Below are 17,898 nucleotides of genomic sequence, written 5' to 3' on the forward strand. Positions count from 1 at the left end.
TTATGAGTTACAAAACTAAGAGCCCTAACTTGTCACGAATAGAACATTATTGAAGATGGGACGAGCTGCCATATTTTGGATCATCTGGAGTGGTTTATGGTGACTGCAGAGGCTCCAGCCAGGAGAGAGTTACAATAGTCAAGTTTGGAGATGACCACTGCCTGGACGAGGAGCTGCGTAGCCTGTTGCGAGAGAAAAGGCCGAATCTTGCGAATGTTGTAGAGAGTGAACCTGCAGGAGATCGCAGCAACGTGTGGGGTGGTAGTAGCCTAGTGGGTAACACCCTCGCCTATGAACCAGAAGACCCAGGTTCAAATCCCACTTACTACCATTGTGTCCCTGAGTAAGACACTTAACTCTAAATTGCTCCAGGGGGGACTGTCCCTGTAACAACTCATTGTAAGTCGCTCTGGATAAGGGCGTCTGATAAATGCTGTAAAATGTAAAAAATGTGATGGTTCAAACTCAGTTTGTCATCTATCCAAACTCCAAGGCCTTTTTTCCGGCGCCATGGGTGTTAACAGTAGCGAGACTAGATGAATTGAGAGGTTTTGCTGCGGGGGGTTCAGAAGATCAGAATCTCAGTTTTGGATAGATTGAGTTGGAGGTGTCGCTCAGACATCCATGCCGAAATGTCCGAGAGACAGGCCGAGATTTTTGTCCCAAAAGTGGCATCTTCTGGTGGGAAAGACAAATGAAGCTGGGTGTCATGAGCATAGGAGTGATAGGAAAACCCATGTAATTGGATGATGTGACCAAGTGAGTGATATGTATAGAATATGTGAGAATAGAAGGGGGCCAAGGACAGAGCCTTGTGGAACCCCTGTGGTTACCCTGTTTCACCTCCCCATGATACCTTGAAGGATCTGTCTTGAAGATAAGAGGTGAACCAATTGATTAATTCCTGTTCCTATAATTCCTAAATCTAAATGAGAGTGTGGTGAGAAGAATTTCATGATTAACTCTGAAGTGAAGTGATGTTTAAATCTCTCCAGGGCGCCGATGTTCTTTCGGGGCGTTTAAAAAAAACAAAAAAAAAAAAAAACGACGAGGTGCAAAATTCTGCAGAACGCTGCTGAGGAACACGCCGGAAGTTGGTCCTCGTCACTTCCGGCTGACGTCAGCGCTGATACGCCACACTCGTGGCTGTTAGCATTTCTCCAGTAAAACAGCGCGGACAGACTTTTACTCTGGTATTTCACCAGTCCGGCAGCCGCCATGGTAAGTACGCGTTCACCGCGCGTTCACCACGCGTTCACCGCGCGTTCACCGCGTTAAATCGAGAGGTTGGTAACGAGTTAGAGTCCGTTAGCCTGCTAGCCGCTAGCGGGATACCGAGTCGCCGGCTTCCACGATAAAGTGAATATAAAACCACGCTTTCATAAAAACGCACAATTACGGCATTTATCTGTATAATGTGGCTTCTGCGCTTAAAGAATTTTGACAAGGAAGCCAGGGTTTAGTTTTTGACCATTTAAAATTTTGTCACATACACAGTAATACACGGTATGATATACAGTGAAACGCTTTTGCAACAGTATTGCAAATATTGTGTATAAGTACATAGTTAACCAATATGCAAATATTACAAACCAGTGCCTTTAATCGAACATATTTGTTAACGTCTGTGTCCAACAGAAACCCATCCTGCTGCAGGGCCATGAAAGGTCCATCACCCAGATCAAGTACAACAGAGAAGGAGACCTGCTGTTCTCCGTCGCCAAGGACACCGTACGTGAATGGAACCCGCCTGGCTCTGCGTCCGCACTTCACCGCGCTGTACAACTCTGGGTTTTTATTTCGCACGCAGGTGGCGAACGTCTGGTACTCCGTGAACGGCGAGAGGCTCGGCACCTACAACGGACACGCCGGTGCGGTCTGGTGCGTGGACGTCGACTGTATCCTTCACACAAGTTGTAAAAGAAGCGACGTCTGGCCGAGTACGGGCGTATGAAACGGACAGTTCGCCTTAACGTCGGGTACAGGGGACACGAAGCACGTGCTGACGGGGTCTGCGGACAACTCGTGCCGGCTCTGGGACTGCGAGACGGGTAAGTGCGGGGGGCCGCGGCGGGTTTTGGGGTCCTCGGTGTGGCGGAACGTGCGTGAGCGACACGCCGGCTTCTTCTCGTGTTTGGCAGGGAAGCAGCTCGCCCTGCTGAACACCAGCTCGGCGGTGAGGACCTGCGGCTTCGACTTCAGCGGGAACATCGTCATGTTCTCCACGGACAAGCAGATGGGCTACCAGTGCTACCTGAACTTCTATGACCTGAGGGACCCTCAGCAAATCGGTGAGTTCCGGCCTTCAAACTGACGAGCGTAATTCTGAACTTCGAGCCGAGACCAGGACCTTCTCTCCTTCCACCAGAGGACAACCAGCCGTACGTCTCGGTTCCATGCAGCGAGTCCAAGATCACAAGTGCCGTCTGGGGCCCGTTGGGCGAGTTCGTAATCGCCGGTCATGAGAGCGGCGAGATCAACCAGTTCAGTGCTAAGGTACGGAGTCCCGCCAGTCCGTCTGACCCATCGAGACCTGGTCCTCTTCTCACTTGCACCTTGTGTGTGTGAACAGTCTGGGGACGTCCTGAAGAAGGTGAAGGAGCACACGAAGCAGATCAATGACATCCAGAGCTCTGTGGACCTCACCTCGATCATCAGTGCGTCCAAAGACAACACTGCCAAGGTTCAGACCGGGTCGCTGCTGGGATGTGGAGATGAAGAATTATTATTCGTTCGTGTTTTTAATATATATACGTGTACATATAACCTCCAGCTTTTTGACGCCACGTCACTGGATCACATTAAGACGTTTAAGACAGAGAGGCCCGTCAACTCTGCTGCCATCTCACCCATCATGGACCACGTAGGTTCTAACCCACCAGGCTGCTACCGGCACTAATTATCAATTTGTAATTTGCTGCATCGCTGTTTGTTATTTCGACACGTTCAGGTGGTCATGGGAGGTGGTCAGGAAGCCATGGAGGTGACCACAACTTCTACAAGGATCGGAAAGTTTGAGGCCAGGTCATCTTTTTTTCCCCCCACTTTTAAATAGACTCTTATCAAATGTTTTATATTGTTGGTTTTCATGTCTTCATTTGTCTTTTTATATTAGGTTCTTTCACGCAGCCTATGAAGAGGAGTTTGGGAGAGTGAAGGGACATTTTGGACCTATTAACTGTGTAGCGTTCCACCCCGATGGAAAAAGGTAAGACTAGCCTAGCGGGGTCGTGGCCTAGTGGGTAACATTTACGGCGTTTATCAGACGGCCTTATCCAGAGCTACTTGCAATCAGTAGTTACAGGGACAGTCCCCCCCCTGGAGACACTCAGGGTTAAGTGTCCTGCTCAGGGACACAATGGTAGTAAGTGGGATTTGAACCTGGGTCTTCTGGTTTATAGGCGAGTGTGTTACCCACTAGGCTACTACCACCCCACACACTCTCCTACAAACTAGAAGACCCAGGTTCTAACCCCACTTACTACCATCGTGTCCCTGAGCAGGACACTTAACCCTGAGTGTCTCCAGGGGGGACTGTCCCTGTCGCTCTGGATAAGGGCGTCTGGTAAATGCCGTAAATGCTGCATTGTGCAACTCAGATTTTATTATAGGCCATGAGTTGAAGTTGTTAAAGCTGCCTGATGACGTTCTGTGAAATTCTGCTTTGCAGCTACAGCAGCGGTGGAGAAGACGGCTACGTCCGAATTCATTACTTTGACCCCCAGTATTTTGACTTTGAGCTGGAAGCGTGAGGTCACTGCGAGAAGCGACATTCCTGACCAGGTCACAGCCCGGCAGCACCTCGCCATCGACGCCGCGGGCTCACCAGACAGCCGTCATCTCCTCTCTACCTTCTTTCTTTTTTTTTTTTGTACTACAGCACCGTATATTCAAGGTCCGGTTAATTTAATAAAAAACAGAAATAAACTGGTGGTTATCGTACACGATCACGTTCTGTCTGAACTTCTTTTCTACTGAACCATAAACGGCAATACAGTTTTTATTTATTTTATTTTTTTTAAAGTGAAGTGATTGTCACATGTGATACACAGCAGCACAGCACACGGTGCACACAGTGAAATTTGTCCTCTGCATTTAACCCATCACCCTGAGTGAGCAGTGGGCACCATGACAGGCGCCCGGGGAGCAGTGTGTGGGGACGGTGCTTTGCTCAGTGGCACCTTGGAGGGGTCGGGATTCGAACCGGCAACCTTCTGATTATGGGGCTGCTTCCTTAACCTTTAGGTCACCCAAATGCTTAAAATGCCATGATTATGCTTGAATATCATTTGAACAGCTCTGAATTGCTGAAGCTACAGCCATCGGATTCAGATTATTTTAAATAAATAAAAGTAGGTAGGGCTCTAGTGAGCAAATGAATTATTTTATATTTTATTTATTATGAATTATTTTATTACGATAGACATCTGAAAAGCACTTCTGTAAAATGAAATACAATATCCGGCGTGGGGCACAAAAAGCAACGATGAGACACACGTTGACATTTTCTTTTATTTTCTTTACCAAAAGTCATCATTTTAATATTCAACATTTCACAACCACTGAACTTGAAGTGTCAGCAACACCAGTCATCTACCCATCATCAGAACCACAGTAAAAATAAACGGTCGGGAGCCTAACGTCATGTAATAAATGTCGTTTAAACAGGCAGACAGGCCAAGTTCAGAGCCATCAATACAGACACGGTAAAAAAAAACAAAACATGAACATTCGTAATAATAAAAAGGGGGGAGAAGAATCTGTATAAAGAGCATCCATAAAGAAGCAGCGGGGATAAGTGTCCATGATCCAAAATAACTTAGAGAGTTGAACGCCTGAGAAAGGCAGAGAAAAGCTAGTGACCATTGGCTAATAGTGGAGGACTGAGGTTCAGACGTCTTGACGGAACTTCCGAGGTTTAAAAGCGCAAAAAAAAAAAGGTACATGTTGCATCTCAATGCAAACAGGCAAATGTAAAAACCTTTATATCACTTCTTAAGAATACAAATAGTAAAACGAGTCTTAGAAAATAATTTACAGTCTCTGCTTTTCAGCTCTAAACTCTACTGTGTGGGTTTGGGGGGGGGTCTTCAAACGACAACATCATGCACCCTGTTCGCAGCTCAGGCCGTTTTCAATTCTTCTTTTGGCCTGAAAGACAAAAAAAAAAAAAAAAAATATCCGTCAGCAATTTATTGTGGTATTCTTGAAAAACCATGCATGTAGAGCAATCATAATTATTAATCTCAATGATTAATAACGCATATTTGGTTATCAAGTCAGAATAATGATCATATAATAAGGTTACAAAGAAATGTATGAATAATAAATAATCAGACCCACCCAGGGTTCTTACTCATATATAAAAAAAAAAAAAAAAAAAAAAAACATGTGACGTGTTTCACTACGTAAAGCCAGCAAAGATACTCTCAACATTCTAGATTAAAACTAGCACGGTTTAATGTTGACTTTATATGTTTATGTTTCTTGGCCTGGAAAATTGTCTGTTTTTAATGGCCGTAGGAACCCCGCCCAACGCAGTTCATTACCAACAGACTGTTGCCGTATTGTTCCAGTTGAGACATTTCGCTCCTGGGTTTTGAAACGTGAATCCGTGCTGCTAAACTCACCCTTTTGAATCCATTTTGTCTTCTGGCGTTTTCTCCTCCTCATTCGCATCTTGGAAAGAGAGAGAGCGCACGCATCAGATAACGTCACCGTACGACCGTACCATGCAACAGAACAACAGAGACGACCAAACACACCTCGAAAAAACCCAGAGGAGGACATTTTTATTCAAAGACTGGAAAAAATAAAAACGTACTTCGGAACCAAATCCACGAAAGAGTTGAAGCGAATCAGATTTATATTTCATGCATTTTGTATTTCTACAAAACCTGAAGACGCGTTGAAATTCGTAATTTTTTTGCTTTTTCCGAGCAGTCGTCCGTGCGGCCATAACTACGCAAGTCACCCTACCGTTCTTCTCCTCGCCGTCCTTCTCCTCTTCCGTTTTTACGCGCTTGGTCTTCTTGTAGTTGGCTGCATTTCTGCGGCCTCCCTGCCCCTCGTCTTCGGAGTCGGAGAACTCTTCGTCGCAGGCTATTCTCTTGTCGTGAGCCCGAACTGGAGGACGAAAAAAAGGACGGCTGTTACGCAAGTGAATCTGTATTAAAATGATAATTTACAGCCGATACGTATAATTTATAGCCGATCGCACACACAGCGACGTACTGGAGATGCGCTTGTCGGGGTCCTCCTCCTCATCGCCGCTGTCCTCCTGCACCGCGTCCTCCGGGATGGCCTGCATCTGGACCCCGGGCGCGTGGGGCAGCATGCGCAGGTTCTCGAACAGACGCTGCCTGCGCGCAGGAGACAAACCCGACTCAGAATCACCCGCGTCCCCCCGTCCCCCTCCTCAACACGCCAGCACAAACAGAGCGGCCGCGCACGTACTTGATCTTCTCCAGGTAGTCGTTCGTGTTCTGGTTGGTCATATTGGAGGGGCTGATGTGCAGCTTGAAATCGGGGCCGAAGTACTCGAAGTAGTCATTGTAGGGAAGCTCTGAAACACACGTCGTCCAATCAGAAACAGGTCAGCATTTACATTTACATTCAAGGCATTTACCAGACGCCCTGATCCAGAGCGACTTACAACGTGCTTCCATGTCACCATGGATGAAGTGGTCAGTTCTGGTTCACCAGGACCCCCAACTATGAATACAATCTTTTTATTCACTCTGTTCTAGTTTCTATACAGAAGTCAGACCAGAAGAAGGTCACAAGTTCATCTAAATCTTCTCTAAAGAGGAAGGTGTTGAGCTGCCGTGTGAAGGTGCTCAGTGACTGAGCTGGAAGTTCATTCCACCACCGAGGGGCCGAGACGGAGAAGAGTCTAGATGAGCGTCTTCCTTTTACCTTCAGAGATGGAGGGACCAGGCGAGCAGTACTGGAGGCTCGGAGTATACGAGGTGCAGTGTGAGGTGTAATAAGGGCTGTGAGGTAGGATGGTGCTACTCCATGTTTGGCTTTGTAGGCCATTTTGAACCTGATGCGTGCAGCTACTGGGAGCCAGTGGAGGGAACGTAGCAGAGGGGCGGTGTGGAGAACTTGGGAAGGTTCAAGATCATTTTGTATGAGCTGTAGATAGCAATACGGTCACATCACCGTTGTGCAGCATATCCATATGGATGCCGGGATAAAGAAAGCGTGCGGCCATTACAGTAATACTGAGACGGGTTGTCTCACCGTTGGGAATGGTGCTGTCGAGGGCCACCGCCGTCTCAAAGGTCCAGCAGCGGGCCACGTTCCTGATGGTGTAGCCTCCTCCACCCAGCATCAGCAGTGGCAGGTTGAAGCTCTTCATGTACTCCACACACTTCGCGTGGCCTACAGGAAACACATCCGACGCAATCTAATCTCAGCCTCAACCTCTAAGAATTATCTCCAGAGAACGTAAGGACCCGTTAAAAATCTAGAGGAAACCGCATCCGATAGGACCAGTCCTATAAATTAATCAACAACGATGACGTAAATGGACAGAACAGAGGAATCTTATTAGCTGGTAAATCCAACTGAATGTGGACTTTACCTTTAATGGTGAGGTTGAAACAACCGAGCCGGTCCCCAGACAGGGAGTCTGCACCACACTGCAACACCACGGCACTGGGCTGGTACATCTCCATCACCTTCGCCATGATCTGCAACACGCACAGAACATAACGATGTATTAGGGCCGCAACAACACCGATCATAAATCCATTACTGAAAGAGTCGGCAACGAATTGGTTTAATGGCGGTTTAAAGCGGGGGACACGTTTCGCCCGTGTGCTGCAGTGACCGTCACACCAACGCCATCTGAGCGCCGGTTTTCTGCAGCAGGCAACGTGGCCGCCAGGAGCACGTTTTCAGATTTTCATTTTTTTTTATAAATTGTTGATCCGGCAGCTCAGGTCTAAACAGTGCATATTCGGCAGATGCAGATGTTTAATTGTATTGCATCTTCTAAAGGTTGAATAAAGGGCTGGAAACGAATGCTTTTATCCCTCCCCGATTAATCAAAAAAAGAATCGACAGATTAACAGATCATTGACATGATATATGATATATGTATATTATAGTCCACGATGATAACGTCTCAGTACGTTGCAGGGGTCTTCGCCGTCTTCAGCCGCCACGATCGGGGGGAGCGTACCGGTTTGAAAATGGCCTCGTAAGATTCGTCGTCTATCCCATCCCTGAGGGGGTAGTTCACAGCGTAGTATTTGCCTTTGCCCGCTCCAATGTCCTGAAACACAAACGAACAGCCACGCCCTGTCACACGAGCATGCGCACAAGCGGAAAGCGCGGCGGTCTTACCAGCCACAACACCGGCGGCGTTACACTTCATGCACCCTGGTGACCCTGCATTTTAACGGGGTAAACCCACAACGGAGAACAGAAATAACATGATACGAATCACACTGGGTGTTCTGGTCGCGTCGTATTAAAACCCACTGTACTAAGATTTAACAGTCGGGGTGGAAACCGTACCAGATACACAACTCGTACTCCTACACGTCAGGATGAAGGTTGCAGGTCGGGGTTCTGCACATCGTGCACTAGTTTCCAACCTCAGAGCGTTCCCACAGTTTCACTACAATAACGTCCTACATCTACACCGGAAAAATCGGATTTACCGGCCCGACCTGAACAAATCATTTTTCAGTATTCAGTATTCATTTCTCCGTATTACGTACAACATTACAGTAATTTGGGGTGTCAACTCACTCGGAGGTCTCCTGTGCCTGGGAAATACTCCCCGTACTTGTGGAAGGAGACGGTCATGACTCGGTCCGTGGTGTAGAAAGCTTCCTCCACGCCGTCGCCGTGGTGAATGTCAATGTCAATGTATAAAACCCTCTGGTGGTACCTACAACAGCAAGACATCACATTACGGTGTACGTCCAGCCACGGCTAAAAAGAGTCCTCATAGACGTTGCCTAGACGGTGACGGGATGCTCCAGTGGGCCAGTGGTGGCCTAGCGGTTAAGGAAGCGGCCCAGTAATCAGGAGGTTGCCGGTTCGAATCCCGATCCGCCAAGGTGCCACTGAGCAAAGCACCGTCCCCACACACTGCTCCCCGGGCGCCTGTCATGGCCGCCCACTGCTCACTCAGGGCGATGGTTAAATGCAGAGGACACATTCCACTGTGTGCACTGTATCACATGTGACAATCACTTATTATCACTTATTTATCACATGACGACTGTAAAACGGGTAAAATTGAGTCGTTAAAGCAGTTATAATGCCCGCTTATGTGACCGTGATCAGTTGTCACGTGTGACACCACAGGACAGGGCACAGTGAAGCGTGGTCCCACCCATTGCCGGTAGTGAGAAGTGGACCGCCACGAAAGGGTGTGTGGGGACGGTAGCTCGCTCTGTGGCGCCTTGGCGGGTCGGGATTTGAACCGGCAACCTTTCCACTACGCGTTCGCGTCCTTATTGGCTACCAGTTGCACTAGTCACTTCCCGCTTTTCAAGAGTCCTCTTAAAACGCATCTTTTTTCACTGGCTTTTAACTAGATTTGGGTTTTATTATTATTATTATTATTTTATACCATTATTACTAGTAATTGTGTCCTACGTGATATTAACTGTACTTTGGTTGGTGTTCGCTTTAGAAATATAATTGAATAAAATTCTTTTTACCTCAACCCTAAAAAAACCGAACGTTCGCGCGAGTTTCTGCGGTTCCCAAACCGAACACGAGGCCCGAGGAGGCAAAATTACTTGAGGAGCTCCAGGATGGCCAAGACGATGTCGTTGACGTAGCAGAAGCCGGACGCTTCGGACTTCTTGGCGTGGTGGAGTCCCCCGGCCCAGTTGATGGCGATGTCCGTCTGCTGCTTGTTCAGTTTCACGGCACCGGCTGCGGCAGAAAGAGGCGGCACACGCGAGGTCAACCGAACCCTTTCCCGGGGATCCCAGACGCACGCCGCGATACGCTACGGTCCTGGACACCGGACGATTCGGTTGGACGCTGGTTTATAAAAAAAATCAAAACCACGCATGCTACACCAACTCGTTCCAAACCCCACTTACTACCATCGTGTCCCCCAGCGGGACACTTAACCCTGAGTAGGGGTGTTGAAATTAATTGTATAATCGATGCATCGAGATGCAGAACATAATCAATAATATCATGATGACGTGGAATTCAATTTCAGCCTGATCTGGGAACAGCGCCACTCCGGGTAGGAGTTTTACGCTGCACGTATTTTCACGTGAGCAATTTGGACATCACACGTTCCAAACATTACTGCTTTTATGTAATACAAGATGAAATAATACAAGGACCTCGGTTGCTCTGCTTGGTGGAGATGTCCATCTGCATCAGGACCGGGGCAGACGACTAACTCCGCCCACAACATAGTGCCGTGTGCATTTAAAGGAGAACTAGCGGTATATACAACTGTTACGAGGTGAGTGCGGACGTAACAAGAGCGAATCAGAGCGTCCACACAGGCGCACGAGACCTTAACTCTGGTATTTGGAAACATCATGTGACATGTAGAAAATGGCTGGGACGCGCTGGGATGCATCAATATCGAGGCACTGCTAATCGTAATCGAATCGTGAGACCAGTGAAGGTTCACACCTCTAACCCCGAGTGTCTCCAGGGGGGGACTGTCCCTGTAACTACTGGTTGTAAGTCGCTCTGGATAAGGACGTCTGGTAAACGGCGTAAACGAGTCTCCTCCTCATGAAATAGTAATATCTGGATCAGCCGTTTGTACCGTATCGCTTACCAACAGAGCCGCCGGCGGAGAGCTGACAGAATTCGAACAGGCCGTCGAACACGGGACAGTCTTCTCCCACGTTAACTGCGGAACAAGACGAGACGTGACATGGTGAGCCTGGCGGACGCGCTGCCCCCCCGCCGCCATTTTAACCGCCGGCGCGCCTACATCTCTGCATCTGCTTGCTGTACTCGGACATGTTGTCCGGGCGGATGGAGCGGAGGAACTTGATGTAGTCGTCGCTGTGGTACTTGGTCATCTCCTCGGCGTTGGACTTGTGGGGCCTCTGTCGGGATCACAGCGAAACAAGCGAAGCTGCTTAGAAAGCGATTCGCGGAGAGCTGAATCGCGGCAAAAGGTCTTTTTTTTTTTTACGAAAACGAGAAATAAATCTGCATCGCTTACATAGATCTCCATCTTTCTGTAAAGACCATAGTTTAAGAGCAGATTGTGGGTCATGCGGATTCTGTGGGGTTTCATGGGATGTCCTTGGCCATAATAGTAGTTACCCACGTCACCTGGGGAGAAAACGAGAGGGTTACACTCACACACACACACACACACTACAGAGGGGACATTTATATGGATCCACCTTAATAAAATGGGAATAAGTGGTCAGAAACTTGTAAATAACTCATGAAATAATAAAGTTATGATAAAACACCGTTGTTCTTGTGAAATTACCAATACATTTGATGTGTCACATGACCCTCTTCCTATTGAAAAAACAAAAGTTGGATCCAAGATGGCCGACTTCAAAATGGCCACTATGGTCACCACCCATCTTGAAAAGTTTGCCCCCTCACACATACTAATGTGCCACAAACAGGACGTTAACATCACCAACCATTCCCATTTTATTAAGGTGGATCCATATAAATGTATATATCATCCAAAAGCAACCAGGACTCTAAACTCAGAATAAACGTGCAATATCGTCACATAACGTGCACGGGGCAACGGTGGCAGCAGAAGGGTGACTGTTAAACTGAGGACATTTCACCGCGTCTCACTTCGCTTGCAATAGACACATCGCACCCAGTGCAATTCGTATTTCTTCTCTCTCGTGGAGCAATTTGCGTGATCCGTGCACCACGGTTCCAATCGCTTGTTGTGCAAGACTCTCTTGCGGCGTCTTTAACCGCACGCCACACTGAGCCGACTGTCGTTCCTTGAAAAGTGACAGTGACAACAAAGCTTGATCGTGTGTTACATGCCGGCCCGACCTGAATTACACCGGCTGCAATGTTCTCCGAACTATTTAACTTTAAAGAATCCTGAAGAGTTGCTTTTTAAAGTCAATTAAAGCTCAGGGCTACCGGCACACGATACGTAAAAATATTTAAAAGTTACCAGGTGACCTGAGAGAAAACCAGTTTTCTAAAACTAGTAGCAGGACTAGGGTGGTAGTGGCCTAGTGGGTAACACACTCGTCTATGACCCAGAAGACCCAGGTTCAAACCCCACTTACTACCATCGTGTCCCTGAGCAGGACACTTAACCCTGAGTGTCTCCAGGGGGGGACGGTCCCTGTAACTACTGATTTTAAGTCTGGATAAGGGCGTCTGGTAAATTCTGTAAATGTATTAAAATAAAAAAAAACATTATAAATTATAAAGTGTGGCGGTGATAAGAACAACATCCACAAGATGCAAAACTTACGGCGATATCATAACTCGAATAAAAATTAAAAAAAAGAAAGAGAACCACACGCTCAGAAATGAATATACATTATATAGAATATATAATATAATGTAACCGCAGGCGGCTTCGAGCGGGGACTAGCGCCTTCTGGACGCCGAGTCGCCGCTTCCCTCCGGGGATGGAGCCCGGCTCCGAGGACAAGCCGCCGACGTTCGGCCGCATGCGACGCTGCTCCCTCGGCAGGAGAACTCCGGAGAACTCTACCCGGGCGCGGCGCGGTGCGGCGCGGCGCGGTGCGGTGCGGCACGCTGCCCCGGCGGAGCGGACACAATCGGCTAACGCGGCTAAGGCTAAAGCGCCGGGCTCGCATTAGGCATTAACCTCCGGAGGCGGGAGGGCTGGGAGGGCTCGGCGGGGCTCGCAGCCGCAGCGCGGACCGCGACAGCCGGGCCCGAATTCGGCCAAAGCCCCACGACCTACCGTCGTAATAGTAGCAAACTTTCTTCTTTGTTCCTTGAGAAGTCAGCGCCATTTTACCTCCAATTACAGGCTGAGCCTGCTGGGATTTCTGCGTGATGCCCAGCGTCGATCGCAACGCCCCCTTAGCGCCGTTCGACCAATCACAGCTCGTGTTTAGGGAAAGGGGCGTTTCCAAACGTGAACGCGCCAAGTAGTGTAATGTGACGTGAAGACAATGTCTTTTACACGTCTCATCAAAAGACTAATATATTTTAACAACGCCATAACGTGACGGCGAAATAAATAATACGTAAATAACTTAACAGTTAATAATACATCTAATACATGGCGCGTTTAATCGGTTATAATCGGATATAGCGTCATTTGATAATGAGAATATATAGATGGTGGATGGGGAAGAAGTTCACGACAATGACCGCGCGGTGGCGCCCTGTTCCTGCTGAATGTTGACCCGGCAAATCTCGTTTCACGCTCATTTCCAAAGCCCGGATTAATAACACTTTAATACTACTTTATAACCCTACACATACATGTAGCTGCCGGTGTCAGTGCAATTAAATGAATCTATCCAGATATAAAAAAAACAAAAACAGATTCATCAAGTATTTTTCATATTCTCCTGCTGGGAAAATACTAAAGTTTCTGGGATTCCTCGGATTTCTTCGGATTCTTCAAAATGGCTCCATCTTATTCTCCAAACAGACAAAGACGTTCAAGTAGCACCACCAATTATTCAAGGATATTTACCAAATTCAGCCATAATTCGTTTTCTGGCGCCGCTTTGTCTTGCCGGTGTGTGTGTGTGTGTGTGTGTGTGTGTGTGGAGGGGTGTTCGCCATAACGTAAACTGTTGAGTAGATGAGTTGGAGTAGAAATGAATTCGGCTTTGGCCTGAAGATGAGGACGAGCCAGGCCCGACTTCGTGGAGAAATAAACATATGGTGCATGTAACGATGGCCGGAAATTCCTGCTTCAGATGCACTGTCATTCCAAACGTGGAGCTCTCAGCTCTCTTCAGATGGCGACCTTGGTTTTACTCCAGCTGAGAGAGGCACTTCTGAACAATACCTCTCCAAAACCACACGAAAGGGCCCATTTCATTCTGTGTGTTATAATTATGATGATATTGTTAATAACCAGGGTTTCATCCAGCACTATGAATTGTCACCATTATACATCTCGTAAACTGTCTTCTGATTTGGGGCAAAGAATAAAAAATAGATTTGGGATCTCTCGTCATTGTCTGGTCTTCAGCAGTTGCAAGCTGTCGCTTTAAAATGTGTGTGTGTGTGTGTGTGTGTGTTTATAGACTAGATTGTATGTGAAGATTCTCCGTCATCCAGGTGAATTTGTCTGAAAGTTGAGTTGTGCAACTGGACTGTCTCTCTTTAATATAGAGATGTTCTGCATCCACAGAACTTTGTCAATCTTTGCCATGACTCCACTTTCAGACTAGATTATAGACTATTTCAATGAACTGTATCTGGTTCTAATAATATAGCGATTTAGGAAGGTTTCAGAGGTTGATTAAATGAATTGCTCTCATTTAGCCTCCTTTAACAGATCCATGGCTCTCTGCTCTCATCCATCCAGCTCTTGAGCTGAATCGGTTGTGGTGGAACATGGGAAGGTCTAAGCTGTGCAGGGCTGGTGATCACAGTGACATACCTTATCAAGCTGAATTCTGTATCTGGTGAGCTCACACTTTCACGACGCTGAAGACTGGTAGGGTGGGTAGTAGCCTCGTGGGTTACTATGAACCAGGAGACCCAGGTTCCCTGAGCAGGACACTTAACCCTGAGTGTCTCCAGGGGGGGACTGTCCCTGTAACTACTGACTGTAAGTCGCTCTGGATAATATAGTATGATGGAACGTCTGCCTGTTATAGTTTCACATATTCACATGTCCAACGTTCATGTTTATTAGCTGCTGGAAAGTATATACGTGTGCTGTGCTGCTGTGTATCACATGTGACAATCACTTCACTTTCACTTTTTACTATGTAATCCTTTATCGGCATTTCACAGCATTGTTTACACACTGTGGAACCTAACAGAGGTGGCAGTGGTGGCCTAGCGTAATCAGAACCTGCCACTGAGGTGCCACAGACGTCCCCACACACTGCTCCCCGGGCACCTGTCATGGTGCCCACTGCTCACTCAGGGTGATGGGATAAATGCAGAGGACGAATTTCACCGCGTGCTGTGCTGCTGTGTATTACAAGTGACAATCACTTCACTTTATTACTTTATAACAGTGTCGTTCCAATCGTGTTGTGCGACTCTGATATGCTATATTATGGTGGTCGTATCCCAGCAGCCACACTCACCTATGAACCAGAAGACCCGGGTTTAAACCTCACTTACTTAACCCCAGTGTCTCCAGTGGGACTGTCCCTGAAACTTCACAAGTCACCAACGACGTCATCAAAAGGGGTTTCATGATGTTCTTATTTCAGGCCTTGGTCCATCCTACTCCTCTTTCTTCCAGGTAATTAAGAACGGAATATCTTATAATACCGTATACCAAAAGGCTACATGTCCCTCCCACAAAAAGACAAGAGATCAAGAGGTCGTCAGTAGGTAACCAACATTTATTTACCATTATCAACTTTACAATAAAACCAGTAACATCTTGAAACATTAGCAAAATAAAGAACAAAGTTGGTCAAATGTATTTACATAGACAAAAAAAGCAGGTCAAGGCTCACGTTTAACACATAACAACTCTGCTTTTTACTTCAAATGTGAACATAGCAAGCTCAAATGTGGGTTTTTTTTCTAGCCAAGATGAAAATTAAACTGCAAACAAGACAAAGCCTTCCGAATATTTAAAATGGTTCTCTATACACCACAAAATACTTAAATTTGGGTTAAAATATAGGAATGTAGAAAGTTGGCAAGTCTTTTTTTTTTTTTTTTTCTTTTCAATCAATTTCTTTTCTCTTTCTGCAACAGTCACTAAACGTGGTGACGTGCACCTCGCTCCGTTCAGTTATTGCATCGGTGTGTTTGAAAGATGCACGACCCGGACTCCAACCCTGACACACGCTCACCTCCTGCTCTTAGATCCCATTTCTGACGGGCACCAGCCAGCTTCCGAATCTGTCAGCCATTACCGGGGAAGTGAACTAGTGAAGCTAGTCTGTCATTTTATTATTCTGAAAGAAAGTGGCACAAGGAGTCTCTTTTTTTTCTCACATACATGTGTATATATACATATACATATATCCATGTATATATACATATGTATACGTATACACATATATATAAATATATATATATATAATTTTTTTTTCTTGAAAAACAGTTCACGGTCCTTGTGAAGTACAATCACTCTTTCTGTTCGGATGGTGCAGGTGTTGAGTTGGTCTCCTCTGTGGGTTTCGTTGGCTCAGCGGGAGCGGCGGCTTCCTCCTTCTGGGCGGCCGGGGCCTCCTCGGACTTGGCAGGGGTCTCCTCGGCCTTGGGGGCTTCGGCAGGGGCGGCTTCCTCCGCCTTGACCTCCTCCTTCTTCTCCTCGGCCGCCGGCCCGTTCTCCTCCGCCTTCTCCTCGACGGTGGGAGTGGCGGCGGCCTCCTCCTTCACCTCGTTGGTGCTCTTCTTGTTCTTCTTCAGCGAGATGCCCTTGAACTTGAAGGAATTCTTCAGGGAGAACTTCTTCTTCTTTTTCTTGGGGGTCTCCTTGGTGGCCTCGCCCTCTGGCTTGGGAGCCTCTCCTTCGGCGGCCGGCGCGGGCTCGATGGCATCCCCAGCGCCAGCCTCTTCTTTGGTGGCTTCGGCAGAACCGTTAGTGGTGGCCGCCGCGTCGCCGTCCGCTTTGGCCGAAACATCTCCGTTGGTCTTCACGTGGCCGTTCTCCTGCGGAGACAGAGGGGAAAAGGGGGGACCGTGAACGCCCGTCGTCAGAATCCGAGCGGCTGCGAGGTGACGCCTTGCAGTACCGGCCGCGGCCGCCGGGGGCGCCGTTACAGCGCGGACGCGCACACCGGTCGCCGGACCAGACGGCGGCTTCCAGACAAAGGCTGAGATCGATCCCCGCACCGAACAAACCCCGCTGTCGTTCCAGACGACGCACGCCAGCGATTAATAATAACGAGAATTTACACACACACAAAAACACAGTAATTGGCCAATTGCACAAAAAGTCGCGAATGATCAGTGATAATTGATAGAAAAATAATATGCTTTTATTCCAGACGGTGGCGTTCCGTCTAGACGTCTGGAATTACAATTGAACAAAATCGCGCCAAATGCTATTCGAAACACACAATTACGTTCCTTTGCTATTCTTTTGGCTGAATGTGAAGTAAGAATCGTTCAGCATCCAGCCTGGTCTGAATAGACGGAGGGAGGGACGGAGGCTGCGCGGCTGTGGGTGTGTCCCCGCCCGGCAGCGTGGGTACCGGCGCGGCGCCTACCTGTCCGTTCGTCTTGACGGCGGCCGGATCGGCGGCGGCGGCGGCGGCTTTCCCCTCCACGGCGACTCCACCCTTCGATGCCTGGGATCCCATCGCAAACAATGTTTTCTTGTTTCTTAGTATGAAAAATATAGAAAAATCTGAAATCGGTCGGATGGGAAAAATATGTATATTAATCCAATCCCGGGGAGAGGCGCGTATCCCCCCAAAACAAAAGTGAACTTAGGGGGGACGAATTTTTATTCCTTGAAAACGGGAGAGGAAGAAGGACAAATCCCGGTGCTCCTGATGCGTCCCTGGCGCGGGAAGGATCGTACTACTACCGGTACTAGTTGAACGGCGCTTCAAGATAACCCTGGCCCCGCCCCTGGGCAAGTCCCGGCGACCTGGACCAATCAGAGCCCGGCGCCCTGAGCTTTACCCGCCCACCCCTCGGGAAGCCCCGCCCACCCGGATTCCTTATGTCGCGTGGACGCGGAATGTCGATTGCTTAATTAAACTGTAGGTTGGTCAGCTTCCCCGCAGATTGCGTGGCATATTTACGCATAAATAAATATTATTTTATTCAAGA

General features: G+C 47.8%; 3 protein-coding genes across 3 annotated transcripts; 1 reads left to right on the top strand and 2 right to left on the bottom strand.

Annotated features, from left to right (window-relative positions):
• Positions 1–1,086: 1,086 nt before the first annotated feature.
• eif3i (eukaryotic translation initiation factor 3, subunit I) lies at positions 1,087–3,942 on the top strand. The gene is made up of 11 exons (XM_028964776.1): positions 1,087–1,221; positions 1,639–1,731; positions 1,811–1,898; positions 1,986–2,051; positions 2,142–2,291; positions 2,369–2,496; positions 2,573–2,683; positions 2,774–2,863; positions 2,951–3,024; positions 3,116–3,208; positions 3,671–3,942. The coding sequence occupies exons 1-11, from the start codon at positions 1,219–1,221 to the stop codon at positions 3,750–3,752; spliced, it is 978 nt and encodes a 325-aa protein (XP_028820609.1). The 5' UTR covers positions 1,087–1,218; the 3' UTR covers positions 3,753–3,942.
• A 556-nt stretch (positions 3,943–4,498) lies between these two features.
• Positions 4,499–13,025, bottom strand: hdac1 (histone deacetylase 1). The gene is made up of 14 exons (XM_028964775.1): positions 12,908–13,025; positions 11,189–11,301; positions 10,952–11,069; positions 10,793–10,867; positions 9,774–9,912; positions 8,770–8,911; positions 8,195–8,287; positions 7,592–7,700; positions 7,249–7,389; positions 6,457–6,565; positions 6,235–6,362; positions 5,980–6,126; positions 5,631–5,679; positions 4,499–5,151 (listed from the first exon to the last, which is right to left on the bottom strand). The coding sequence occupies exons 1-14, from the start codon at positions 12,957–12,959 to the stop codon at positions 5,124–5,126; spliced, it is 1,443 nt and encodes a 480-aa protein (XP_028820608.1). The 5' UTR covers positions 12,960–13,025; the 3' UTR covers positions 4,499–5,123.
• Positions 13,026–15,479: 2,454 nt separating this feature from the next.
• Positions 15,480–17,653, bottom strand: marcksl1b (MARCKS-like 1b). The gene is made up of 2 exons (XM_028964088.1): positions 17,328–17,653; positions 15,480–16,767 (listed from the first exon to the last, which is right to left on the bottom strand). Exons 1-2 carry the CDS (start codon positions 17,418–17,420, stop codon positions 16,240–16,242), a joined length of 621 nt encoding a protein of 206 aa, XP_028819921.1. The 5' UTR covers positions 17,421–17,653; the 3' UTR covers positions 15,480–16,239.
• Positions 17,654–17,898: the final 245 nt, after the last annotated feature.

This window comes from Denticeps clupeoides, chromosome 20, assembly GCF_900700375.1.
Source record: "Denticeps clupeoides chromosome 20, fDenClu1.1, whole genome shotgun sequence".
Lineage (NCBI taxonomy): Eukaryota > Metazoa > Chordata > Actinopteri > Clupeiformes > Denticipitidae > Denticeps > Denticeps clupeoides.

What these genes read in the sequence shown, in the direction of transcription:
- eif3i (XM_028964776.1), top strand. An exon ending in TCTCACCCATCATGGACCAC is followed by an intron (nt 2,864 to 2,950) that starts GTAGGTTCTAAC and finishes CGACACGTTCAG; the next exon opens with GTGGTCATGGGAGGTGGTCA. An exon ending in TTCCACCCCGATGGAAAAAG is followed by an intron (nt 3,209 to 3,670) that starts GTAAGACTAGCC and finishes TCTGCTTTGCAG; the next exon opens with CTACAGCAGCGGTGGAGAAG.
- hdac1 (XM_028964775.1), bottom strand. Translation starts at nt 12,959, where the DNA reads ATGGCGCTGACTTCTCAAGGAACAAAGAAGAAAGTTTGCTACTATTAC. An exon ending in TTTCAACCTCACCATTAAAG is followed by an intron (nt 7,390 to 7,591) that starts GTAAAGTCCACA and finishes TGTTTCCTGTAG; the next exon opens with GCCACGCGAAGTGTGTGGAG. An exon ending in GGACGGCGAGGAGAAGAACG is followed by an intron (nt 5,680 to 5,979) that starts GTAGGGTGACTT and finishes TCTCTTTCCAAG; the next exon opens with ATGCGAATGAGGAGGAGAAA.
- marcksl1b (XM_028964088.1), bottom strand. Translation starts at nt 17,420, where the DNA reads ATGGGATCCCAGGCATCGAAGGGTGGAGTCGCCGTGGAGGGGAAAGCC. An exon ending in CCGTCAAGACGAACGGACAG is followed by an intron (nt 16,768 to 17,327) that starts GTAGGCGCCGCG and finishes CTGTCTCCGCAG; the next exon opens with GAGAACGGCCACGTGAAGAC.